General features: G+C 31.5%; 2 protein-coding genes across 2 annotated transcripts in view; one reads left to right on the top strand and one right to left on the bottom strand.

Moving 5' to 3' along the window:
• LOC111687121 (protein king tubby) overlaps positions 1–21,312 on the top strand; it is a 145,294-nt gene that overhangs the window by 117,795 nt on the left and 6,187 nt on the right. The window lies entirely within an intron of this gene.
• Positions 5,628–8,160, bottom strand: LOC111687120 (glycerophosphocholine phosphodiesterase GPCPD1). Its single transcript, XM_023449537.2, has one exon. The coding sequence runs from the start codon at positions 7,717–7,719 to the stop codon at positions 5,686–5,688; it is 2,034 nt and encodes a 677-aa protein (XP_023305305.2). The 5' UTR covers positions 7,720–8,160; the 3' UTR covers positions 5,628–5,685.

Raw genomic sequence — 21,312 nt, 5'->3', positions numbered from 1 at the left:
TTAGCTTTAACCGTTTAGGCTGTGCGATGATGAATCAGTCAATCAGTCAGTCAGTCAGTCAGTCAGTCAGTCAGTCAGTAACGTTAGAATTTTATATATATAGATTACATTTTATAACAAATTTTATTTCACACTTTTTTTACAAATTTTTAATTGTCCAAAAAAATTGAAACGAAACATTTCAGCCCAAAGGAAATGAAACCAATAGAATGTACATGACACAAGTAAGCAACATTTGTTAAAAATAACCATATTTATAAAAACATTAATTTTAGCAGAAAAATTTTCTATTCAATTAAATTTAAAAATAATTTAAGATTTTATTAAAATGCTGTGTATGTGTGAGTATGTTTGTATGTATGCTGTAGGGGGTTGAATGGTAAATTGTGTGTTTAACAAGCCCTATAATATCTTAAAGGTTCATTTTAAACATTTATCATTTGTAATTGTAAATACCTGCATTATGTTTGTGTGGTTGTTTATTTGTTTTTTACATCCAAGGAACAACATCTCATGAAAATTTCTGTAATCAATTGTGCGTGCTCCACAATTTTTACTTTTCCATTATAATTCTATAAAATCATTTTATCATGTACAACAAACAATATATTTTGTTGTTGTATAACTAAAGGTGAAAAACAAAGAATGTTTAAAGTTTAGGGTGGCTCTCAAAATTTGGGCTTTTTTTAACTTTTACCGTACCTTTTTAAATATACAATCAACTTAGTTAATTTTTTATCTCACACTTTAAGGAACGCTTTGTGCACTTTGTAAAGAAAGTGTTTAACACTTTTAAACCAAAACAAGTATGAATTTATAGTCGGACATTGCCGACCATATGATACCCTACACCAGTCTGTATGTTAAAATTGTGAATTTTTTTAAATAAAGCATTTAATTTGTTTTATTGTGGAATATTTTTACTTATTGTTGACAAAAAAATAGATTTTCTGCAAGAGGGCTCATAGGGGAGAAGGGGTAAATATGGGCCTATCCTTATAAATTTTGGTAGATGAATTTACGTCTACTACAAAGTCATTTATGTAGATTTTAATAGTTTTGTAAGTAATTATAAGTTAATTTTGACCTTCAAGTCATTTTCTAAAGGGGAGTCTGTATGGGGGCTAGGGTCAAATGAGGCCCGATCACAATAAAAATTAGTATTGTCATTTATTGTCCTATAAAACTAATTTTTGCTGATTTTTGTTGACATTATAAAACATTTAACGTACTAAAGGCCCGATTCGGGGGTTACGGTTGTATGGGGGCTAGGAGAAATTTTCAATAGCGATCGTCCTTTAATCAAAAAAAGAGTATGTACAAATTTCATCTAACTATCTTGAAAATTGCGACCTGTAGCGTGCGCACAAGGTTTACATGGACACATAGACAGACGGACGGACAGACGGACAGACATAGCTAAATCGACTCAGAAAGTGATTCTGAGGCGATTGGTATACTTTAAGGTGGGTCTAGGCCCAATATTTTTGGGCGTTACAAACTTCAGCACAAACGCATAATACCCTCTCCAATATAGTGGTGTAGGGTATAAAAAGTACCCAAAACTTCAATTTTTTGAGTTCTCACCTAATTCAGACTCAACATGCTTAATTTCATTTTTCTATATTCAATATTATAGAAAAATTAAAATAGAACCTTTTGAAACACGAAAAAGTATCCAAAAGTTAACTTTTTCCGGTTCTCACCTAATTCCGTCTACACATACTTAATTTCATGTTTCTAAGTTCAATATTATAGAAAATTCAAAAAGTACCTTTTGTAATACGAAAAAGTACCAAAAAATCCCCATTGATTTGTTCTCGTCTAATCCGTGCTATACATACTTAATTTCATCTTTCTGGGTTCATTGCTATAGAAAACTAAAAAAAGTACATTGTGAAAAACGAAAAAGTACCAAAAAGTTCCCTTTTATGTGTTCTCACTCAATTCCGAAACCACATACTTAATTTAATTTTTCTAGGTTCAATATTATAGAATATCCAAAAAATACCTTTTGAAAACGAAAAAGTATCAAAAAGGACCCTTTTATAGGTTCTCATTTAATTCAGACTGCACATACATACTAGATTGTCTCAGTTTTTTGCTCATATTTTCGTTATTTATGGTCCGATTTTGCTGATTTTAAATAGCGATCTTCCCGATAGCATGTCTAGCAGAATTATTGAAGATTCGGATATCGCCGATATATGAAGTCCTCTAAAAACTGATTTCAACAAACATACAGGCGGACTTAATCGACTCCGCTATCTTTAAGAATCCCGAATGTATATACTTTCGGAAAAGGAGAAGGGTATAATAATGTTTTGTAGTTCACTCATATTCATTAGGTTTAGTTAGGACCGGAAATGACCTAATATAATTTTTTACTTGTTATAAAATTTAATAGACTTCCAGGTAAATAGAAAAAAATTAAATTGAAATTTAAACCGAACACCCTTAAAACAAGCCAACAATGGCGCATTATCGCTAAGGCATATTTATATTCCAAATTATGCTCAAATTCTCACAATAATAAAATGTATGTTTGTTTACGGAAACGTAAGTTTTTATATTCATTTCAAACGTTTGACTGTAGTAGTATTCGGTAGAAAAACTGAAAACTTTTATCAACATTCTTCTTCGTCTTCCACCCAGAAACAAAACATTAATGAACACAGAGAATTAATGAATAAACGGATGAATGTGATGGAATAAAGGAGTGATGCCCATTCCCGCATTTTCCATCCCATACACAACCATACACTATAATTTAATGTAAATATGTATTCGTATTCCAGTTATAACTAGTAAAAATGCCGATGGTATGCATATGCAGCATATTGTTTGAGTATAAAACAAAAGAAAAAACACGTTTTGGAACTCAAACTCACTTTATGTCTGATATTCTCTTTGGCATTTCCTTGCCTTCAGCGTCAAACTAGTGAAAAACACACTTTTCCCAACCAGAGGCGCATAATTTGCTCAAGGTATAATCATTTTCAAATAATGACCATTTCTACCTTTTGTTTATGCTATATGTATGTGTGTGTGTTTATGGGCCTTTTATAGTCCAGCAGATGAAAACAGTAAGAAATTATAATATTCAAATTAGCCTTTACATTAAAGGGGGGAGGAGGGGTCATTAAAGTTTAAGTAATGTTTAATTATTGTTATTATCGTTCAATATTAAGAAATTTTCATACAAAACATCAAACAAACAAAAGTTTGATTGATTACATTTAAGTATTAAGGCGATATAAGTACACACATACATACATCTGAAAAAACGCAATATATTTAATGGATAAAATGTGTTTCCTTTCATAGATTTAAAGAAACCATATTTCAATTGGGAAAAGGATTTAATAAAATTAATGATTCTTAGTGGCATGACGTGAGAATGTAATTTAAGCCTGAATCAGGAACATCGAAGACATTTTAACAATGTGATCATGTCTCAAGGCAACCTCTCAGTCTTATAGCTAATTTAGAGGGAAAAGTCGAAATGTTTTACGTGAACACCTGCCATATTGCCCTTATTATACGATAGTACTTTTACAACCACAGGTTGAGCTAATTAGATGACACTCAAGTTCTCGACATATCTAATCACTGACCCTTGCTGACCCATAACTTAAATTTCGAGATGCAAAAACATCACTTTCTTTTTCAACCCCGCATATGAGAAAGCTTGTGTTGATTTGTCAACAGCATCTAGAGACGTAATCGGTAGGCATCAAACAAGCTGAGAACTTGTTCTTAGTCACAGAGAACAGACATTTCTTATTCATGCGACACACTCATTGATAGAAACATTCGATACTCTCACTCTATCATATAGATTTGACAACAAATCATTTCGAACGCTTAGTGCAGCCAAAAGGGACCTCGCCAATAACTTGGGTAAGACTAAGTCGGAAACACTGCCTTGCTTGTTATCGGTTCCCATGGTCTCTGATTATGTTATTCTCCAATTTAACCCCATAACAAATCATGTCAAGGCCGTATATTTCTTTGTCCCTGTATTCTTTCCCCCAGGGGCATGTTACCTTGGTGAAATCTCCACCTTGGTGTTATTGCAATTCCGAGGAACAGAGGTGCTACCAGTGCCTCTAGTCTGCCGGGACTATAAACTGGTGATGATCAAATGTATCCCCGGTCTTACCTTGGAATGATTTGACATGAGGTTTAACCAGAGCACCAAATAATCTACTACGGGTGGCCAGTTGCCCGCAGGACTTGTCCTGGCTAGTTAGTTGGTTGAGGTTTCTTTGGGATCCACGTAGTTGCTACGTAGTTTAATACATAAAATCGAGGGGAGAGAATGCGGATCTGTTAAGTTCTAATACATAATTGGTAACTCAGATGTTTATGCTAATAAATATAGAATAATTTTAGGCTGCATGAGAAAAGTTTACGTGTCTTATAATGCACAGTATATCGTTTTGTAGCAAACATAGTACGAATTTTTAGTTTGGCATTCGGTAGTTATATCTCATTCCGTAGATCGTTCCTTATAATTTCAGAATGGAACTAATGTTAATGGGTGAAATTTCGGGAAAGCCTTCATTGCCAGACGCGAGCTTGTACTGATTTTGTAAACCTTTTACTTCAGTGAAGTGCTGAAGTGCTGCTGCCATCTTATCAGGATGCATATTGTAATTGGGTTCATTTGACTTTTCTACATTCTTTCTCACATTTTCTCGACATACAAAGAGATTCATATCTAATGAATGGGTATTTCAGTGTACCAAATACGTCTCTAGTTGCTGTTGTCGAACCAACAGTGTCTTAAAATGAGGTTGCAACTAAAACAGCATGGAGATATCACGACGTGGATCCCAACCAAGTATTTAACTCTTGATCTATATCGATGTCACACTGCGATTGTAAGTTCATCATTGGCATTTGTTGAGGTTTCGGAAAACTCCCTTTTCTGAATCGTCGGCACTTCTCCTACTGTCGAGGTAGCATTGCGATACTCATCATTCCGCAACGTAATTACTTGGCAAAAGGTAGTAGCTCAAGCACTTCAGTAAAGTGCTTGTAAAGTGTACAAAAATTGTCATGTAAGTGTTCTTTAACTCTTTCACGTATAGGGGTGTCCCAGGATATATTTTAATTATTCTCGATTTTGAGCGTAATTTTGAGTACACAACTACAGTAAATGGTTATTTCACAAGAAAAATAAGTTGTTTTTTAAAAATTTATGTCACTATAAGCTAAAAAGGATAATATCCTGCAATATCCTTCGAAAACACTTTTTCCATTTTTCATCAAAAATGATCAATATACGTCAAAATAAAATGTGTTGTGGAGTCATATCTTAAAAAAAAAACTAGTTAATAGGCTTACTTATAAACATGGCAATGGATTTCTGACTAGACTAGTTAATATACTACTGAATAGTGGAGTCAACATGCTAGACCATAGTCTCTTCTCAGTATAATCCATAGATTTATCCGTAAACTAATCAATAGACTAGTATATAAACTACTAATTATATAGATTAGTTAAACTTTGAATTTTCTTAAACTACTGCTTCCATCGCTTGCCAAAAAGGTCAAAAAAATAAGACTCTAGATAAGATTTTACTAAAATTTATTTTAAAAAATTTAATCGTTAGCAACAAATAATAATTTCGTATATAAATATTAAAAATTCGTAAATAATATTTTACTAACTTCACAACATATTAACATTACTTAAAATATTTGTAATGGTGGCATTTTCACCTGAACCGTTACCTTTGGGCGAACATTGCAACTTAAAGAAATCGGGTAAATCTTGTTCCGACTCAAAAGCACTCGTTCTATTGGTCGGCAAATACAAATCCATACGATCGTAAATAACACCGGTGGGATTTTGAGCAATAAACCAGTCAATTGATTCACGATCCTTAAGATCACCACCCCATAAGAAGATTTTTTTATTTTGTTTCAAAGCTACATCCACCCATTGAGGATTTTTCTTTACGAACACAGCATTGGGCACTATGCCGGCGAAATCGAAAGCTTGAGCTGTATTAACAGAATCGTAAATAGTATCAGAACGAGGATCTACAAAGTTGGCTTCCTTGCTGGAGGAAAGAAACATGACGGGATACATATTTTGTTTGTAACGTATCATGGAACAAATATCAGCATCAAAACTGGTGAAAAAGGAAAGACGGCCACAACCATGTTTAAGCATTACATCTAAAATGCGATCAATATAAAGATTTTTATCAATGGTTTGTATACTCTCCCAAGCACCCGAACTCTTGAGTTGAGGCCATTTAATTTCGATATCAAAACCCACAGACTTATTGACCTTGGTGAGAAAATCTTCAAAGGTGGGGAAAATACGATGAGTCTCATTAACCAAAGAGTTGTGTGAAGGATATTCGACTATTTTTGAACCCACCACTTGATAAGTGGTTAAATCTTTAAGCTGTTCATAGGTTATGTCCTTAATCATCACTTGCGTTAGATCATCTTTGCTGGTGGGAGTTTTTGATTCCATGCACACGAGAATGGCAAAATCGTGATATATAATAGGCACTAGATCTTTAGTTAACTGCACATCAAATTCCACTAAGTCAGTACCCAATTCAGCAGCCGCCAACATAGAAGCCACCGTATTTTCCAATATAGGAGCAGCATTAGTAGTTTCTTTGAGCGATTTACCCAATCCTCTATGACCAGCCTCAAGAGCAGTCCAATTAGCACGCCAGTATTCGGTAAAGGAAGTTCTAAAGTTTACAACGGAATCGGGTAAGGGATTGATGACCACATATTGAAGTTTCAAAGTACCCACGGTATTCAGCCAGGTAGGTGAAAGCAGTGTAACCAAAATTTCACCATCTGTAGATTTAATAGAATCGGGATAGATATATTGATAACCAATCACTCGAGCCACATCGGTTTGAGTATCTTCTACATAGATTTCCAAAAGATAGGCCACATCTTGTAAATCACTTACAGTTGTATGGAACATAATAATGTCCTTATCTTTATAGAGAACACCATGTGGGGGTTGTGATCTAAGATAACTGTTGCCATATTCCATGCGCACGTATTCACTGTAGGCACGAGCCGAGGGAACAATAGCCGTACGCCATTGAGGATCTACAGGGGTGAGCTTAATGCGCAAACGTTGCTGAGCACTGGCCGAAGAGTCATTCAATTGTAAAGGATTGCGGAAGAGTTTAAACTGAACTATATGTCCCGAATTAAGCCAACCACGTTGTAATTCCTTTTCGGATCCTGCAGCTGTAATACCAAAGATATCGGAACGTGTAACAGCAACAGAGGATAAATTAAGTTGACGACTTTGTAAAGCCGATTCCCAGCGTCTCACTTGTATAGAGCCGGAACGTTTATCCTGAGCCGCTACAAAATAACGATAATTTAGTGAGGAATTGGCATTTAACCAGACAGATGCTTCCCATTTGCCATATTCTTGAGTTTTATTCATGATCACAGCACCATTAGCCTTCCATGATCCCAATAATTGAGCATCACCTACCAAGGCGATTTTTTCAAATTCCTCCAACTTTTCATCGCCTAAACTCACCGTAAAGTTGACCTTTAGCAGAGAGCTTTTCTTTAAAGGTATAAATTTGCGGGCCGAATAATATTTCTCATAATAGGAAGTATCACATTGGGTGGCAGTAGGCAAAGTAGACCAAATACTAACCACAGCCAAAGAAGCCAATAGAAATTTCAAGGAAATCATGATAGCTCCTGCTTATAGCCCGCTAAAAGGAAGAGTCCACTGCAGTCAAGAGTCAGCAACTAACTAATTTTGTTTGAATGACCAAAATCAGTCTAAATATTTTGGAAATTTTATTGCAAATTTCTTCAATCTTTATGGAAGCTTATCAATTGGAAATATAATCAACAGACTTGTAAATTATTTTGTTTTAATTAAAACCTCTCAGCTACTAGTTTTTGATAATAATTAGTTAGATTTCTTTTGTTATTGTTATTGAAGATTATTAATTTTTAATATTTTCAAGATTTATGAGTTCCTTTTTAACAATTTATTATTTCAAATTGTTATTATTATTTATTTTCCAATACTCCAAGGGAAACGTGTTAATCAACATAACATTATCAGAGCAAAATTTTTGTTTTTGTTGCAAAAAAGTTATAATAATTAATTTATTTTTCTATTATCATTAGAGTTTTTGTTAATTTATTAGAAAGTCAACAATTTTTGCAATTTAAATTTTTAATTAATTTATTTTTTTGCAAATTTATGACATTTAAATTTTATCCATTGCAAAATGTTTTTTATTTATATTTTTCTGTTATTTTTTATTATCCTTTTTTTCTCTCAACCAAAACTAAATATTGTCCATTATTTGTTTTTCGTGTTTTTGTTGATTTATTCCACCTTTTTGTAAACGTTTTTTATCTAATACTAATTTTAAGTTTTTTGAATATTTATTCAGCAGCCTCAATATTGTAGAAATTTGTTGTTGTCTATATAAAAATATTTGCATACGACAAAAAAAAAAGAAATAGTGGAGGTAAAAAAACGAATTTCATTCATATCAAATCAAAGTCATTGTCGTTTAAATACGTGTATGAATGACACAATTTGTTTTGGTTTAGTTAGGTTTTTGTTGTTTTATATACATAACTTATGTACGAATAGTACATAAGTTATGTATATAAAAAAGTATGTTTACACTGAAAAAAATCATGCATCAAAACTAGTTAAAAAACTAAATATAGAGATAGTACAAAGACCTTTTGTTTGGAATGTAGTCCACTCCATTGTAGGGTCTACAGTTGAGTATATAGTCTTGTTTTTGACCTTAGTAGAGTCTGTAGTCGAAACTCTAGTCTACAGTCTAGGATATAGTGTACACAATAGTCGAGCATGTCGTTTGGACTACAATTTGGACTATGGTGTGAAGTAAAGTCTATAATTTAGGTAAAATAAAGTCAAATGTATATAACAATATAGTGTACGGTGTCGACAGAAGTAGAATAGTCTGATCTATAGAGGGAACTACAGTCTCACCTGTCAGGTCTATTCCATAGTCTGGACAATAGCCTTCTCTTTAGCCTGGACTTTAGCCTATTGTATGTTTTGGACTCCACTACAGTCAAGTTTACAGTCTGAACTAAAACCTAAATTATAGTTTAGTCTATGGTCTGAACTACAGCCTGTACATTGTGATCTATAGTATAAAATATAGTTTACTCTATAGTGACATATAGGCTATTGTCTCGACTACATTCTAGTCTATAGTCTGCACTACCACAATCAATAGTCTCTACTATAGTCTAGGCTAGTCTACTCTAGTCTAGTATAGTCTATAGTCTAGTCTATAGTCTAGTCTATAGTCTAGTCTACAGTCTAGTCTATAGTCTAGTCTATAGTCTAGCCTACAGTCTAGTCTATAGTCTAGTCTATAGTCTAGTCTATTGTCTAGTCTAGTCTCTAGTCTAGTCTATAGTCTAGTATATAGTCTAGTCTATAGTCTAGTCTATAGTCTAGTCTATAGTCTAGTCTATAGTCTAGTCTATAGTCTAGTCTATAGTCTAGTCTATAGTCTAGTCTATAGTCTAGTCTATAGTCTAGTCTATAGTCTAGTCTATAGTCTAGTCTATAGTCTAGTGCGAGTTCGCCATCTAGTATCCGCAAGATCTTTTCTTCCAGAAGCAGTCAGCTGTCTCAAATCATTTCCCAATCGGGTTGGCTGCGTATATTATTGCTACTTGTAGCTCAGGTGCTGATGTTAATCTAGTTAATGGTTTCAACTGCTTACCCTCAGACTACTGCATTTCGCCTCACCTTTGCCGCATTATACAAGGCTTATTTGATGGACCTTTGGTAACCATCACTGTACCTTTAGTAGAAGAGAATGAAGTTATCCTTGAGTGTTGTGCTAACAGACTTCTCCCTGCCGCATTCTAGATTATATAAGATCTTATAAAATTTTCCGTACAGTGTATATAGGTAAATATATTTGTTGCAAAAAAAATGTCACAACAAATTTAAAGTTAAATCAAATTTTTGAATACTTGAATTCGTAAACAAACGCGTTCTATTTGTACACATATGGAAATATCTATGAAATATTTTTTTATATAGTATGTCACTCAAATATGCATGAATACAATAAGTATAAACATCAGCATATGTACGTAATGTGAAAAGAACGTATTCAAAAGGTAAATTATAAAAAAAATAATAATAAATGTGATTTTAAACGGCAGTTAAGAGTTTTATAAGCCCTACTTATAGGTAAATTTTGTTTAACAGTAGTCAACATAATTAATTTTTATAAATTTTATTCTATTTCATTTAATTGTAAATATATTACATTTTGAGAAACAACTGTTTGTCTATCTTCTTATGGTGGGTGTGTTACAAATCATTTTGATAAAACTTTAACCCTACACCACACTATGTGGTTTAGTGGGTTAAACTCAAATAATTTCACTCTGGGTGGTATTCATTATAGTAATTGGCCAATTTTTATAAAACACTAGTGGTTTATATTAGGTTTATACTTAATTTTAACACAGACAAATTATTCTTAAATTTAAGTTGTAATCCCCTTTAGGAAAGGGGTAATAATACCGGTTTTCGGGGACTGTTACTCAGCATTTCGTAAAAGAAGTTTGTTTTTAAATATGAAACAGTGTTAGTTAGTAGGAAGTTTTCAACGTTTAGTTAAAAACAATTCAAAGTTTAATTAGGGAATTTATAATCAAAAAAACCACCCTAATGTACATATACTCATTATATATGCTCTCGAACTTAGATGTATTTTAATTTGTTTTTTGACATTGATGCGGATTTTTTTGTATCTAAATATTTTTTGTTTTTATTTAGTATTTTCTGCATTGCATTTTACTAATTCCTTCTTCGTACAACATGGGGTCAATAAATTTATTTTGAGTTCATTTTCAATCATTTAGATACTTGTACTATTATAATATACATATTTGTTTATATTCATTCGTATGGTCTTTGACATGTATAAAAGTATGTACATATGTATGTATATAGAATAAATCTGCAAACTATATACTCATACATATGACCCCCATTCTATTTATATATAAATTTATAATATTATATACAACAATACCTAGATATAGCACAGGGTTATATCTCTACACAATCTATCTACATATGCACATACATATATCTGCAATCTTTAATAATACAAAAAAAAAATCCATATGAACTTACCTTATCAATTTTCATAAAAAAACTTTAATGTTAAAAACGTGCTACTGGCATGAAACCATAGTTATTTAAATTTTTTGTTTTTTTCTCTAATAATTAAAACGATTGCATATCACGTGCTACAAAATTTGTTAAAAATACAAACAAACAAATAATCAAAAACTATTGAAATCTTCTAATCTAATCGCATAATTTTTAATTGAATTCGATATCTCTAGAAACGTATTAATTAGTTTTTAACAAAATATTTTTTCCCCTACTAGTCATATAAATAACCAACTCTGGTTACAAATAAAAATAAATGTTTTGTAAAATTTACAATTTTATTTGTTTTAATGCATTTTATTAAATTAAATATTTTATTTTTTTATTACATATGATTTACTTCCTGAACTAATTGAAATCCATTTACAAATAAATACTTATACATATGTAGATATACAAATGTATATAAAATAAATAACATACTAGGAATGTTAATAGTTACGGACATAAAACCAGACCCACAATGATTCTAAAGGGATTAGGTACCGATTTTAGACGATGTTGTGTTCCTCGCCTTATCAACTTATAAAATGATTATAATGTCATTTTAATCTAAAATCAGGTTTACAGTAAATTCTGAATAGGTTAGGTTAATAGGAAGTTGTATACTACATCAAATCCGAAGAAATACACCTAGGCCACAATCGGGCCTGTTGTGCGCTCCTTATCATGAGAAAAAAAAGAACTGAAATAATTATTTTTCAGTGCTCAGAAACTCACTTTAAGAATCTTCCAATCAGTGTTAGTCAGGACACTTGGATCTAACTTCGACGAATGCGTGGCAGTGGCAAAGAAAGTGCTCCAGAGTTTCACTGTCCTCTCCACATGCTCTACATACATACGTCTGAATCCGCACGTCCAATTTTGCATAAATGTGCTCGTAATCCTGTGTGTCTAGACTATAGACTAGACTCAGAATACGTACAATCATACTAACTTCGGAGAGATTTTCGTCTTGCTCTCATCAGGGTCACCCCATAGGATTTTTTGTGGTTCTACCCACTGTTTCCTTATTCCAAGAGGTCTTATTGGATTCTCTCACCCGTATTTTTAGTTCAGCTTTTGTTGCGTCGAATGGTTTTGCATATGTCAGGTTAACTGCCTCGAGCTCCCTTCCCTTTGAAGGTATTACATTTGCTCTTTCGTTACCGACTACTCCCGAGTGGGCTGGTACCCATATGATGTAAACCTTACCTCTGGGAGAGTATTCAGTTAAAGCACGGTCTTAGATTTAGTTCTATCTCCTGATATCGCCCTAATTGCCTTCTGGTTGTCGGTAAATACATTAAGCGCTGTGGGGCGGTGGTATATTTCTGCTTCTTGATCTTCAATTTAGAACCCCATTCCCTCTTATCCCCCAATTTAGAACCATCCGTGTAACAACGGATTTCTACTGGTATTTGCTCTAATGTTCCGCTTGATCAAGACATTCTATCTGGGATCAGCGTTTCAAAGTTTCCGACATATTCTGTGTCTGGTATACGATCAGGCACGTCCGATGATTGTGTATAACCTTCTAATGTATCCAGCATACATTGATAATGTGTCCTATAACCGCTTTTGGCAAGTTCGGCTGTATGCGCCGCCTCATATCTTATGTATATTTCAATGGGTGGAATATTTAGCAACGTTTCCAGCGCCTTGGTTGAAGTAGTACACATGACACCACTTATAATTATATAGTTTAAACTAAAGTCCAGCTGTAGTCTTCACTAAAATCGAGTCAATAGTTAGCTATCAAGACTACATAGTCTAAATTTTAGACTAAGAAACCACTATATTATAGTCTCTAATCTAGACTAAAGTGTAATATAAACTGGTGATTATAACCTAGACTATAGCATAGTATCTACTCTAGACTTTGGTCTAATATATGCTTTGGACCTTTTTCCAGTCTATACTCTACGTTATAGTATAGTCTGTACTTTAGACTATAATCTAGTGTGTACTTTAGACAAAAGTCTAGTCTATACTTTAGACTATATTATGGTCTGTATTTTAGACTCTAGTATAATTAAAATTCGAGACTAGTGTATACTGTAGACTATAGTCTAGACTACACTATAGTCCGGTCTATAGTCTATAATATACTCTATCCATAAGTCTTTATTATATACTATAGTCTAGATTTTTTTTTAAACTATAGTCTAGTCTATATTCTAGACTATAGTCAAGTTTTTACTTCACACTATAGTTATTTTCTACTTTAATAGTCTTTACACTACAGTCAAGTCAGTATTTTACACTGTAGTCTAATATATACTCTAGACTATCGTCTAATCTCTATTTTAGACTATAGTCTATTATATACTCTTGACTATAGTCTATACTCTAATTGTTGTCTATGCTCTCTATTTTAGACCATGATCTAGTCATACTATAGATTAGTCTTTTCGTATGTCCTAGACTTTTAGGTCAATTCTATAGTGTGTTTAGACTTTAGTCAAGTCTATTATATTAACTAGATGTATATGTATTCTAAGCAATTGTATAAAGTCTATACTTTAAACTGAAGCCTGTACTCGAAACTGTTTCCTAGTCTATACTCTGGACTATAGTTTATTGATTGAGACTCTAGTCTATGATTGGAGTATAGTCTATACAAGTCCACTGACATACAGCTTATATTAGAGGTAATAATGAATATTTTGATCTAAAGACTATGGCCTTTTTAATTGTTCTTTGTACTCTCTCCTTTTATCGTAAAGTTCTCTACTTTCCTAAGAGGAAGTAATACTTTTTTCTTCACATTTTGAGATAGTACCCGTTGTTTAAAGAGCGATATGAGAGGCAAAGCTTTATCTTATTACAAAACTCAATTAGTTTGACGCGACACTAAATCAGTGAGAGTTTAGCATATTGTTATAACTTTATACTTTATAATTAAGTGCAAGGTTCTCTTAGCCTCTTACTACGTAAGTATAATATACATTATTAACTAAAGACAAATATAATTAACTTAACTAATTTACGATTAATACAGATTATGTGTATGTCCTTAAAATGAGATTTCTTTAAAGAAAACATGAATTTGGTTTCATTTTATCATAAAAAACATATTTTAAACAAAATTATCAATATTACACATATGTTGTCATTCATATTCATATTCGTATGAAAACATTAATTTAATGGAATTCTATTACAATGTATCACTACAATGTATGAACATGATGATTTAAGTGCAAAAAAAAATCCCATGAAAGCTTTTTTAAAGGAAATAATTTTACTAGAATTTTTATAGACATCAAAAACAAGGAAAACAAATTGCATATACATAGATATAGTTTGTATATTTTTCATCACTCATATTGCAAGCACTGGGAAAAAACTTTGGTAATTATGACATGATATAGTCAATTAAATTTAGTCATTTTGTAATGCTCTTTAAAGGATGGTTACATAACTAATTTGATCATATGTCAGTGCATCCAAAGACTTAAAACCACTTAAGCTTATGAAGCTATAAAACTTCTTGGCAAAATATTGCTGAAATTTTCTCTGTGTATTTTTTTTGATACTCGTATTTCTATTGCACCATTATCCTAGTGGGTTACTGAAACACTCAAACACACATTGTATACTTTGTTGTCTAATCATAAAAACAATGTTTTATTACATTTTTTTTGTTGTTTGTATGTTGAATTTTCAATTCTCTAGTTGCAAAACAATATACATATTCCTCTTTTGCAGGAAGTTCCTAAAAATAAAAAACCAAAAAATAGACAAAAGGAAATGAAATGCTTTAATCCTTATATGAAACATTTTAACAGAAATGTTAATGTGTCTATCAAAAAAAAAAAAAAAAATATATATATATATATATATAATATATATATATATATATTATATATATATATATATATAATATATATATATATATATATATAATATATATATATATATATATATATATATTGCATAAAAAAACACACACACACACACAAATATATAACTGTAAATCAAAGTGATATTAAATAGAAAAAAATGGCTAGTGGAGGAGGTAAAGTATAAAAAAAAATAATAATAAAACTAAACAAATATTTTTTTAAATTATTTTTATGTTATTGCTTTGGTTGCTGGCTGTTGTTGTCATATCCTATAACATAATATTAGAGAGATATGGTATTATAAGTTTAAACTGAAGTTTGTAACAAACCATAAAATCAGATAAAACTTTCTGTGTCAGTTCCTCTAGTTGAATAAACTGCCTGAAAGGTCACTAACATCTTGGTTATCGTACTATAATTAGAACAGTAGAAGATCGGTTTAAAATTTATCACACCATATCCACAGTTTGGACCATAATCTGAACCACAATGTGCATTATAGTCTGGACTATGTGTTGTACTACTACTTTAACAGTAACTAAAACTCCAGACTACAACTATGAGTGTTTTCTGATCTACAGAATGGTCTGTAGTATAAGCTATAGTATGAGCTCTAGTCTGAGCTATAATAATTTCAACTATATACGAACTATAGTGTGGATTACATTGTGGACTTTTGTTCGTGTAATATAGACCACAGCCAGAACAGGTTAAAGAGAAAGCCATTGGTCTGACCTGTAGTCTGTAGACTATAAACCATTCTATAGTATTTTCTATAGTTTGAGCTATTATTAGTTCATTAGTCTGGTCTTTAATCTGTTCTATAGTCTAGACTAAAGTCTATTTTACAGTCTATTATAGTCTTTTCTGTTCTATAGTTTTGGTTATGGACTGTTCTATATTCTAAACTGTGGTATAAGCTATAGTGTGCTCTATATTCCCGACTTTTAATTCTGACTTTAGTCTGAACTACAGTCAGGACTAGCTTCTGAACTATTATTACGATTAAAGTCTGGGTTACATGAAATGATATACATTAGACTGGACTATGGTCTGTACTATAATCTAGATTATAGTCTGGACTCTAGTCCATTCTATAGTATTTTCTATAGTTTGAACTATAGTGTTTCTAAAGTATGTTCTATAACTTGTTTAATAGCATGGACTATAATCTGCACAGTCTGCAATATACTCTATTTTTTAGTCTGAACTATAGTCTGTTCCATAATCTGTTCTATAGATTGTTCTTTAATATGTTTTATAGTCTGCAGACTCTACTCTGGATCTGTTCGATAGAATGGTCTCTAAACTATTCTTTAGTATGGAATATATTATAGAACATACTATAGTCTGTTATATGGTCTGGACTATAGTGGGTTCTATAGTATGTTTCATAGCCTGGGCTGTAGTATGTACTGTATAAAGGACTATAGTCTGTTGTATCGTCTAGAATGTTCTATACTGTTTTTTATATTATCTGATCAATAGTCTACTCTAAAGACTAGATTATAATCTATTTTATATTGTGGACAACTGCCTAGACAACGGACTGTTCTATAATTTGGGCTATAGTCTGTTCTATTGTTTGGACTATAGTCTGTTCTATATTATAGACTATAACCTAGCTTGTTCTGCACATAAACGTGTTCCATACTATACTATGTTGAACTATAGTGTGTTTTACACTCTAGACTATAATCAATTCTATAGCTTTTTCTGCACATAAACTTGATTTGACTAATATACTATTCTACAGTCTGTATAATATTGTGGACTATAGTGTGCTCTGTTATAGAGAACAGTCTATTCCGTAGTCTGAACTGTAGTATGTTATATAGTTTGGTTACAGTCTCGTAATTTACCTTATCAATAGTCTATTACATAATCTGTTTTCTGAACTATAGTCTAGACTAAAGTATTTTCTACAGTCTGAACTCAAGTCTATAGAGCTAAACAACAATTAACACAAAATTTCTTAAATTATATATTTCTGTATAAATTTTGATCGGTCACAATAGGACATACTACTAAAAAAAAATTTTTAAGCTTCTGAAGGGTAACAAAAGTTCCAACTAAACTTCAATTTCCTTTTAGTATGTGTTAAATAACATTTTTCTGCCACCACATCAAAACTGTCAACAATTTGAAAAACAGATTAGTTCTTGTCTTTTCCCACATTTATGGTGGTTTTTTTTATTTATTTATTCAAACTTCTACATACTATGAAATCATGCATATGTGATTATGACGTGAAATTAATTGGGATATTCACTTGAAAACTGCAATATTGCATATTTTGGAAACAAGTTTTAAAAAATATTTTGTACCATCATTTCCAAAACCATAATATTTCGGTTAGTAATGAGTTAAAGTAATTTGGATTAGTGTGGATCTAGGTATTCCTACCATGAATACCTCTATTACACCACTATATGCAGTTATATAATCAAGATAACAAATTTATATGAAAACCTATACGTACATTCATATGCTTTATACACACAAACACACATACAAATAGTAACTCATACAAAGATTGAAAATGCTTTTGGGAATCCTTCTACCCTTAGTTCATCAAATATAATCGTCACACAACATAAATAAAAACGAGTAAAAAAAAAATAACATCAACAGGAACATATTCTATCTAATACATTTGTGAAGATATAGACAAATAAATGTTAATGCCTGAATGAACATTTAAAGCTTTTGCTATCAGTCAGTCATTCAAACACAAATGATTTTATTTGTAACGACGAGAAAATATAAATTTTCATAAAAATATTAGGGAGTTGTTTATATTTCTATATTTTGGACTATAGTGTTCACATAGTCTGGTATAGTATAGTCTATAATCTGTTCTGGTTTATAATCTTTTCTCTAGTCCGGTCTAGAATAAGTTTTATAGTCTGGGCCATAATTTTGGCTATAGTCTGTTCTATAGTCTGTTCTATAGTCTGGACTGTAGTCTGTTTTAGAGTCTGGACTATAGTCTCAACTACAGTCTATTCTACAGTCTGTTCTTTATTCTGTTCTAAAGTCTGAACTATAGTCTGCTCTATAGTGTTTCCATAGTCTGGTCTATAGTACAGTATGGTCTATAATCTGTTCTGGTTTATAATCTTTTCTATAGTCCGGTCTAGAATCAGTTTTATCGTCTGGGCTATAATTTTGGTTATAGTCTGTTCTATAATATGTTCTATAGTCTGTTCTAGAGTCAGGATTATAGTCTCAACTATAGTCTATTCTACAGTCAGTTCTATAGTTTATTCTTTATTCTGTTCTAAAGTCTGTTATATAGTCTGAACTATAGTCTGTTCTATAGTGTTTCCATAGTCTGGTCTATAATACAGTATATTCTATAATCTGTTCTAGTTTATAATCTTTTCTATAGTCCGGTCTAGAATCAGTTTTATCGTCTGGGCTATAATTTTGACTATAGTCTGTTCTATAATATGTTCTATAGTCTGTTCTAGAATCAGGATTATAGTCTCAACTGTAGTCTATTCTACAGTCTGTTCTCTAGTTTGTTCTTTATTCTGAACTATAGTCTGTTCTATAGTCTTTCCATAGTCTTGTCTATAGTACAGAATAGTCTGGGTTTATAATCTTTTCTATAGTCCGGTCTAGAATCAGTTTTATAGTCTGAGCAATAATTTTGGCTATAGTCTGTTCTTTAATATGTTCTATAGTCTGGACTGTAGTCTGTTCTAGAGTCTGGACTATAGTCTATTCTACAGTCTGTTCTTTATTCTGTTCTATAGTCTGAACTATAGTCTGTTCTATATTATAGTCTGGGTTATAATTTTTGCTATAATCTGTTCTATAATATGTTCTACAGTCTGGACTACAGTCTGTTATATAGGTTGTTCTTTAATCTATTTTATAGTCTGCTCTATAGTCTGGACTGTAGTCTGTTCTAGAGGCTGGACTATAGTCTCAACTATAGTCCATTCTATAGTTTGGAAAATAATCTGTTCTGTACTATAATCTATTTACCATGTTTTACAATCTGGACTATAGTCTATTCTATAGTCTGTTCTATAGGTTGTTCTTTATTCTGTTATATAGTCTGTTATATAGTCTGAACTATAGTCTGTTCTATAGTTTGGAAATAGTCTGTTATATAGTCTGAACTATAGTCTATTCTTTAGTTTGGAAATAGTCTGTTCTATACTCTGAACTATAGTCTGTCTATATTATAATCTGTTTTCTAGCTTGTTCTACATATCAACTTGTTGAATATATTGGACCACAGTTTGGACAACAGCCTATTCTATATTCCGTTTTACCATCTGGACTATAGTCTGTTCTGCTATATAGAACAGTCTTTAATCTGGACTGTAATCAATACCGTGGTCATTCAAACGCAGATGATTTTATTTGTAACGGCGAGAAAAATACATTTTCATATTAATATTAGGTATTTGTTTATAAGATATATTTTTGGCAATCGGACTTAAAGAACGGAAATACGATTACATAAAAAATATTGGATTTAATCCTGTTTTTGAAAAGTTCTTTATAATTTACGAAAGTCATGGAAGAATATTAAACAAAACCTTATTTGTGGAAAATTGTATCTAGAATATAGCTCCTCCTTTCCAAAAAAAAAAATCAATTCGTAAAATCTAAACACCCTAATACGTTTTAAATTATTATTGCAATCACAATAAATATTTGAATAAACTTTTGAGAACAATACTTAAAATGAAAACCCGTATGCGAAATTGTTCTATAATTGCTTTCAAAACTAAACTGAGCAATAATTTTTGATTTCCAGTTCATTTTACATATTTATAATACAGAAACTATGATTGTGTCTGTAAGAGATGAAATATTTTTTACTTCAATTACATTACACATTAAGCCCTTAGATAGTTGACAAAGAATTTAAAGATTACATATAAAAACGTAGTAAGACAAATAAAATAGAGAACTGCTATTAACTGATTTTTATAAAAGTTTTCATTTGCTGATTTTTTAGGCATTAGTTAATGAAAATTTAACAAAAGTATAACAATTTTTAGTGTCTTAAATATTGGATAAATTTAATATTTATAAGTAAGTATCCATTATAATTAAACTTTCAAAGAATTATTAAATGAAATGTTTGTTTAATAGTTTGCATTTTATTATTTAATTTATCTGTTCTGTTCCATTATTAGTTATATGCTTCACTCTAGTGTAAATTTATTTGCATCACATTAAATTATTTATATAAAATATCGTATAAATATAGCAATTATTTTCTTATTATTAATGCCGACATACATACATACATACATACATACATACATACATACATACATACATACATACATACATACATACATACATACACACGTACATATTTTTATTTAAGTGCATTAAGGGAGTTCAATATAATTTATTGAGAATTTCAGATGAGATAAATATAGCAATGTCTGTTCTAATGAATGTTCGTTTTTTTTTTTTTTTGAAATTTATTAGCAAGAACTTGATCTAAACTAGATCTTAACTAGAACTGAACTAGATCTAAAGTAGAATTGAACTAGAACTGAACTAGAACTGAACTAGAACTGAACTAGAACTGAACAGGAACTGAACTAGAACTGAACTAGAACTGAACTAGAACTGAACTAGAACTGAACTAGAACTGAACTAGAACTGAACTAGAACTGAACTAGAACTGAACTAGAACTGAACTAGAACTGAACTAGAACTGACCTAGAACTGAACTAGAACTGAACTAGAACTGAACTAGAACTGAACTAGAACTGAACTAGAACTGAACTAGAACTGAACTAGAACTGAACTAGAACTGAACTAGAACTGAACTAGAACTGAACTAGAACTGAACTAGAACTGACTAGAACTGAACTAGAACTGAACTAGAACTGAACTAGAACTGAACTAGAACTGAACTAGAACTGAACTAGAACTGAACTAGAACTGAACTAGAACTGAACTAGAACTGAACTAGAACTGAACTAGAACTGAACTAGAACTGAACTAGAACTGAACTAGAACTGAACTAGAACTGAACTAGAACTGAACTAGAACTGAACTAGAACTGAACTAGAACTGAACTAGAACTGAACTAGAACTGAACTAGAACTGAACTAGAACTGAACTAGAACTGAACTAGAACTGAACTAGAACTGAACTAGAACTGAACTAGAACTGAACTAGAACTGAACTAGAACTGAACTGGAACTGAACTAGAACTGAACTAGAACTGAACTGAACTGAA

Source organism: Lucilia cuprina, chromosome 6 (assembly GCF_022045245.1).
Source record: "Lucilia cuprina isolate Lc7/37 chromosome 6, ASM2204524v1, whole genome shotgun sequence".
In the NCBI taxonomy this organism is placed as follows: domain Eukaryota; kingdom Metazoa; phylum Arthropoda; class Insecta; order Diptera; family Calliphoridae; genus Lucilia; species Lucilia cuprina.
The sequence above is the reverse complement of the archived record's forward strand: the minus strand, read 5'-3'. Positions and strand labels throughout refer to the sequence as shown.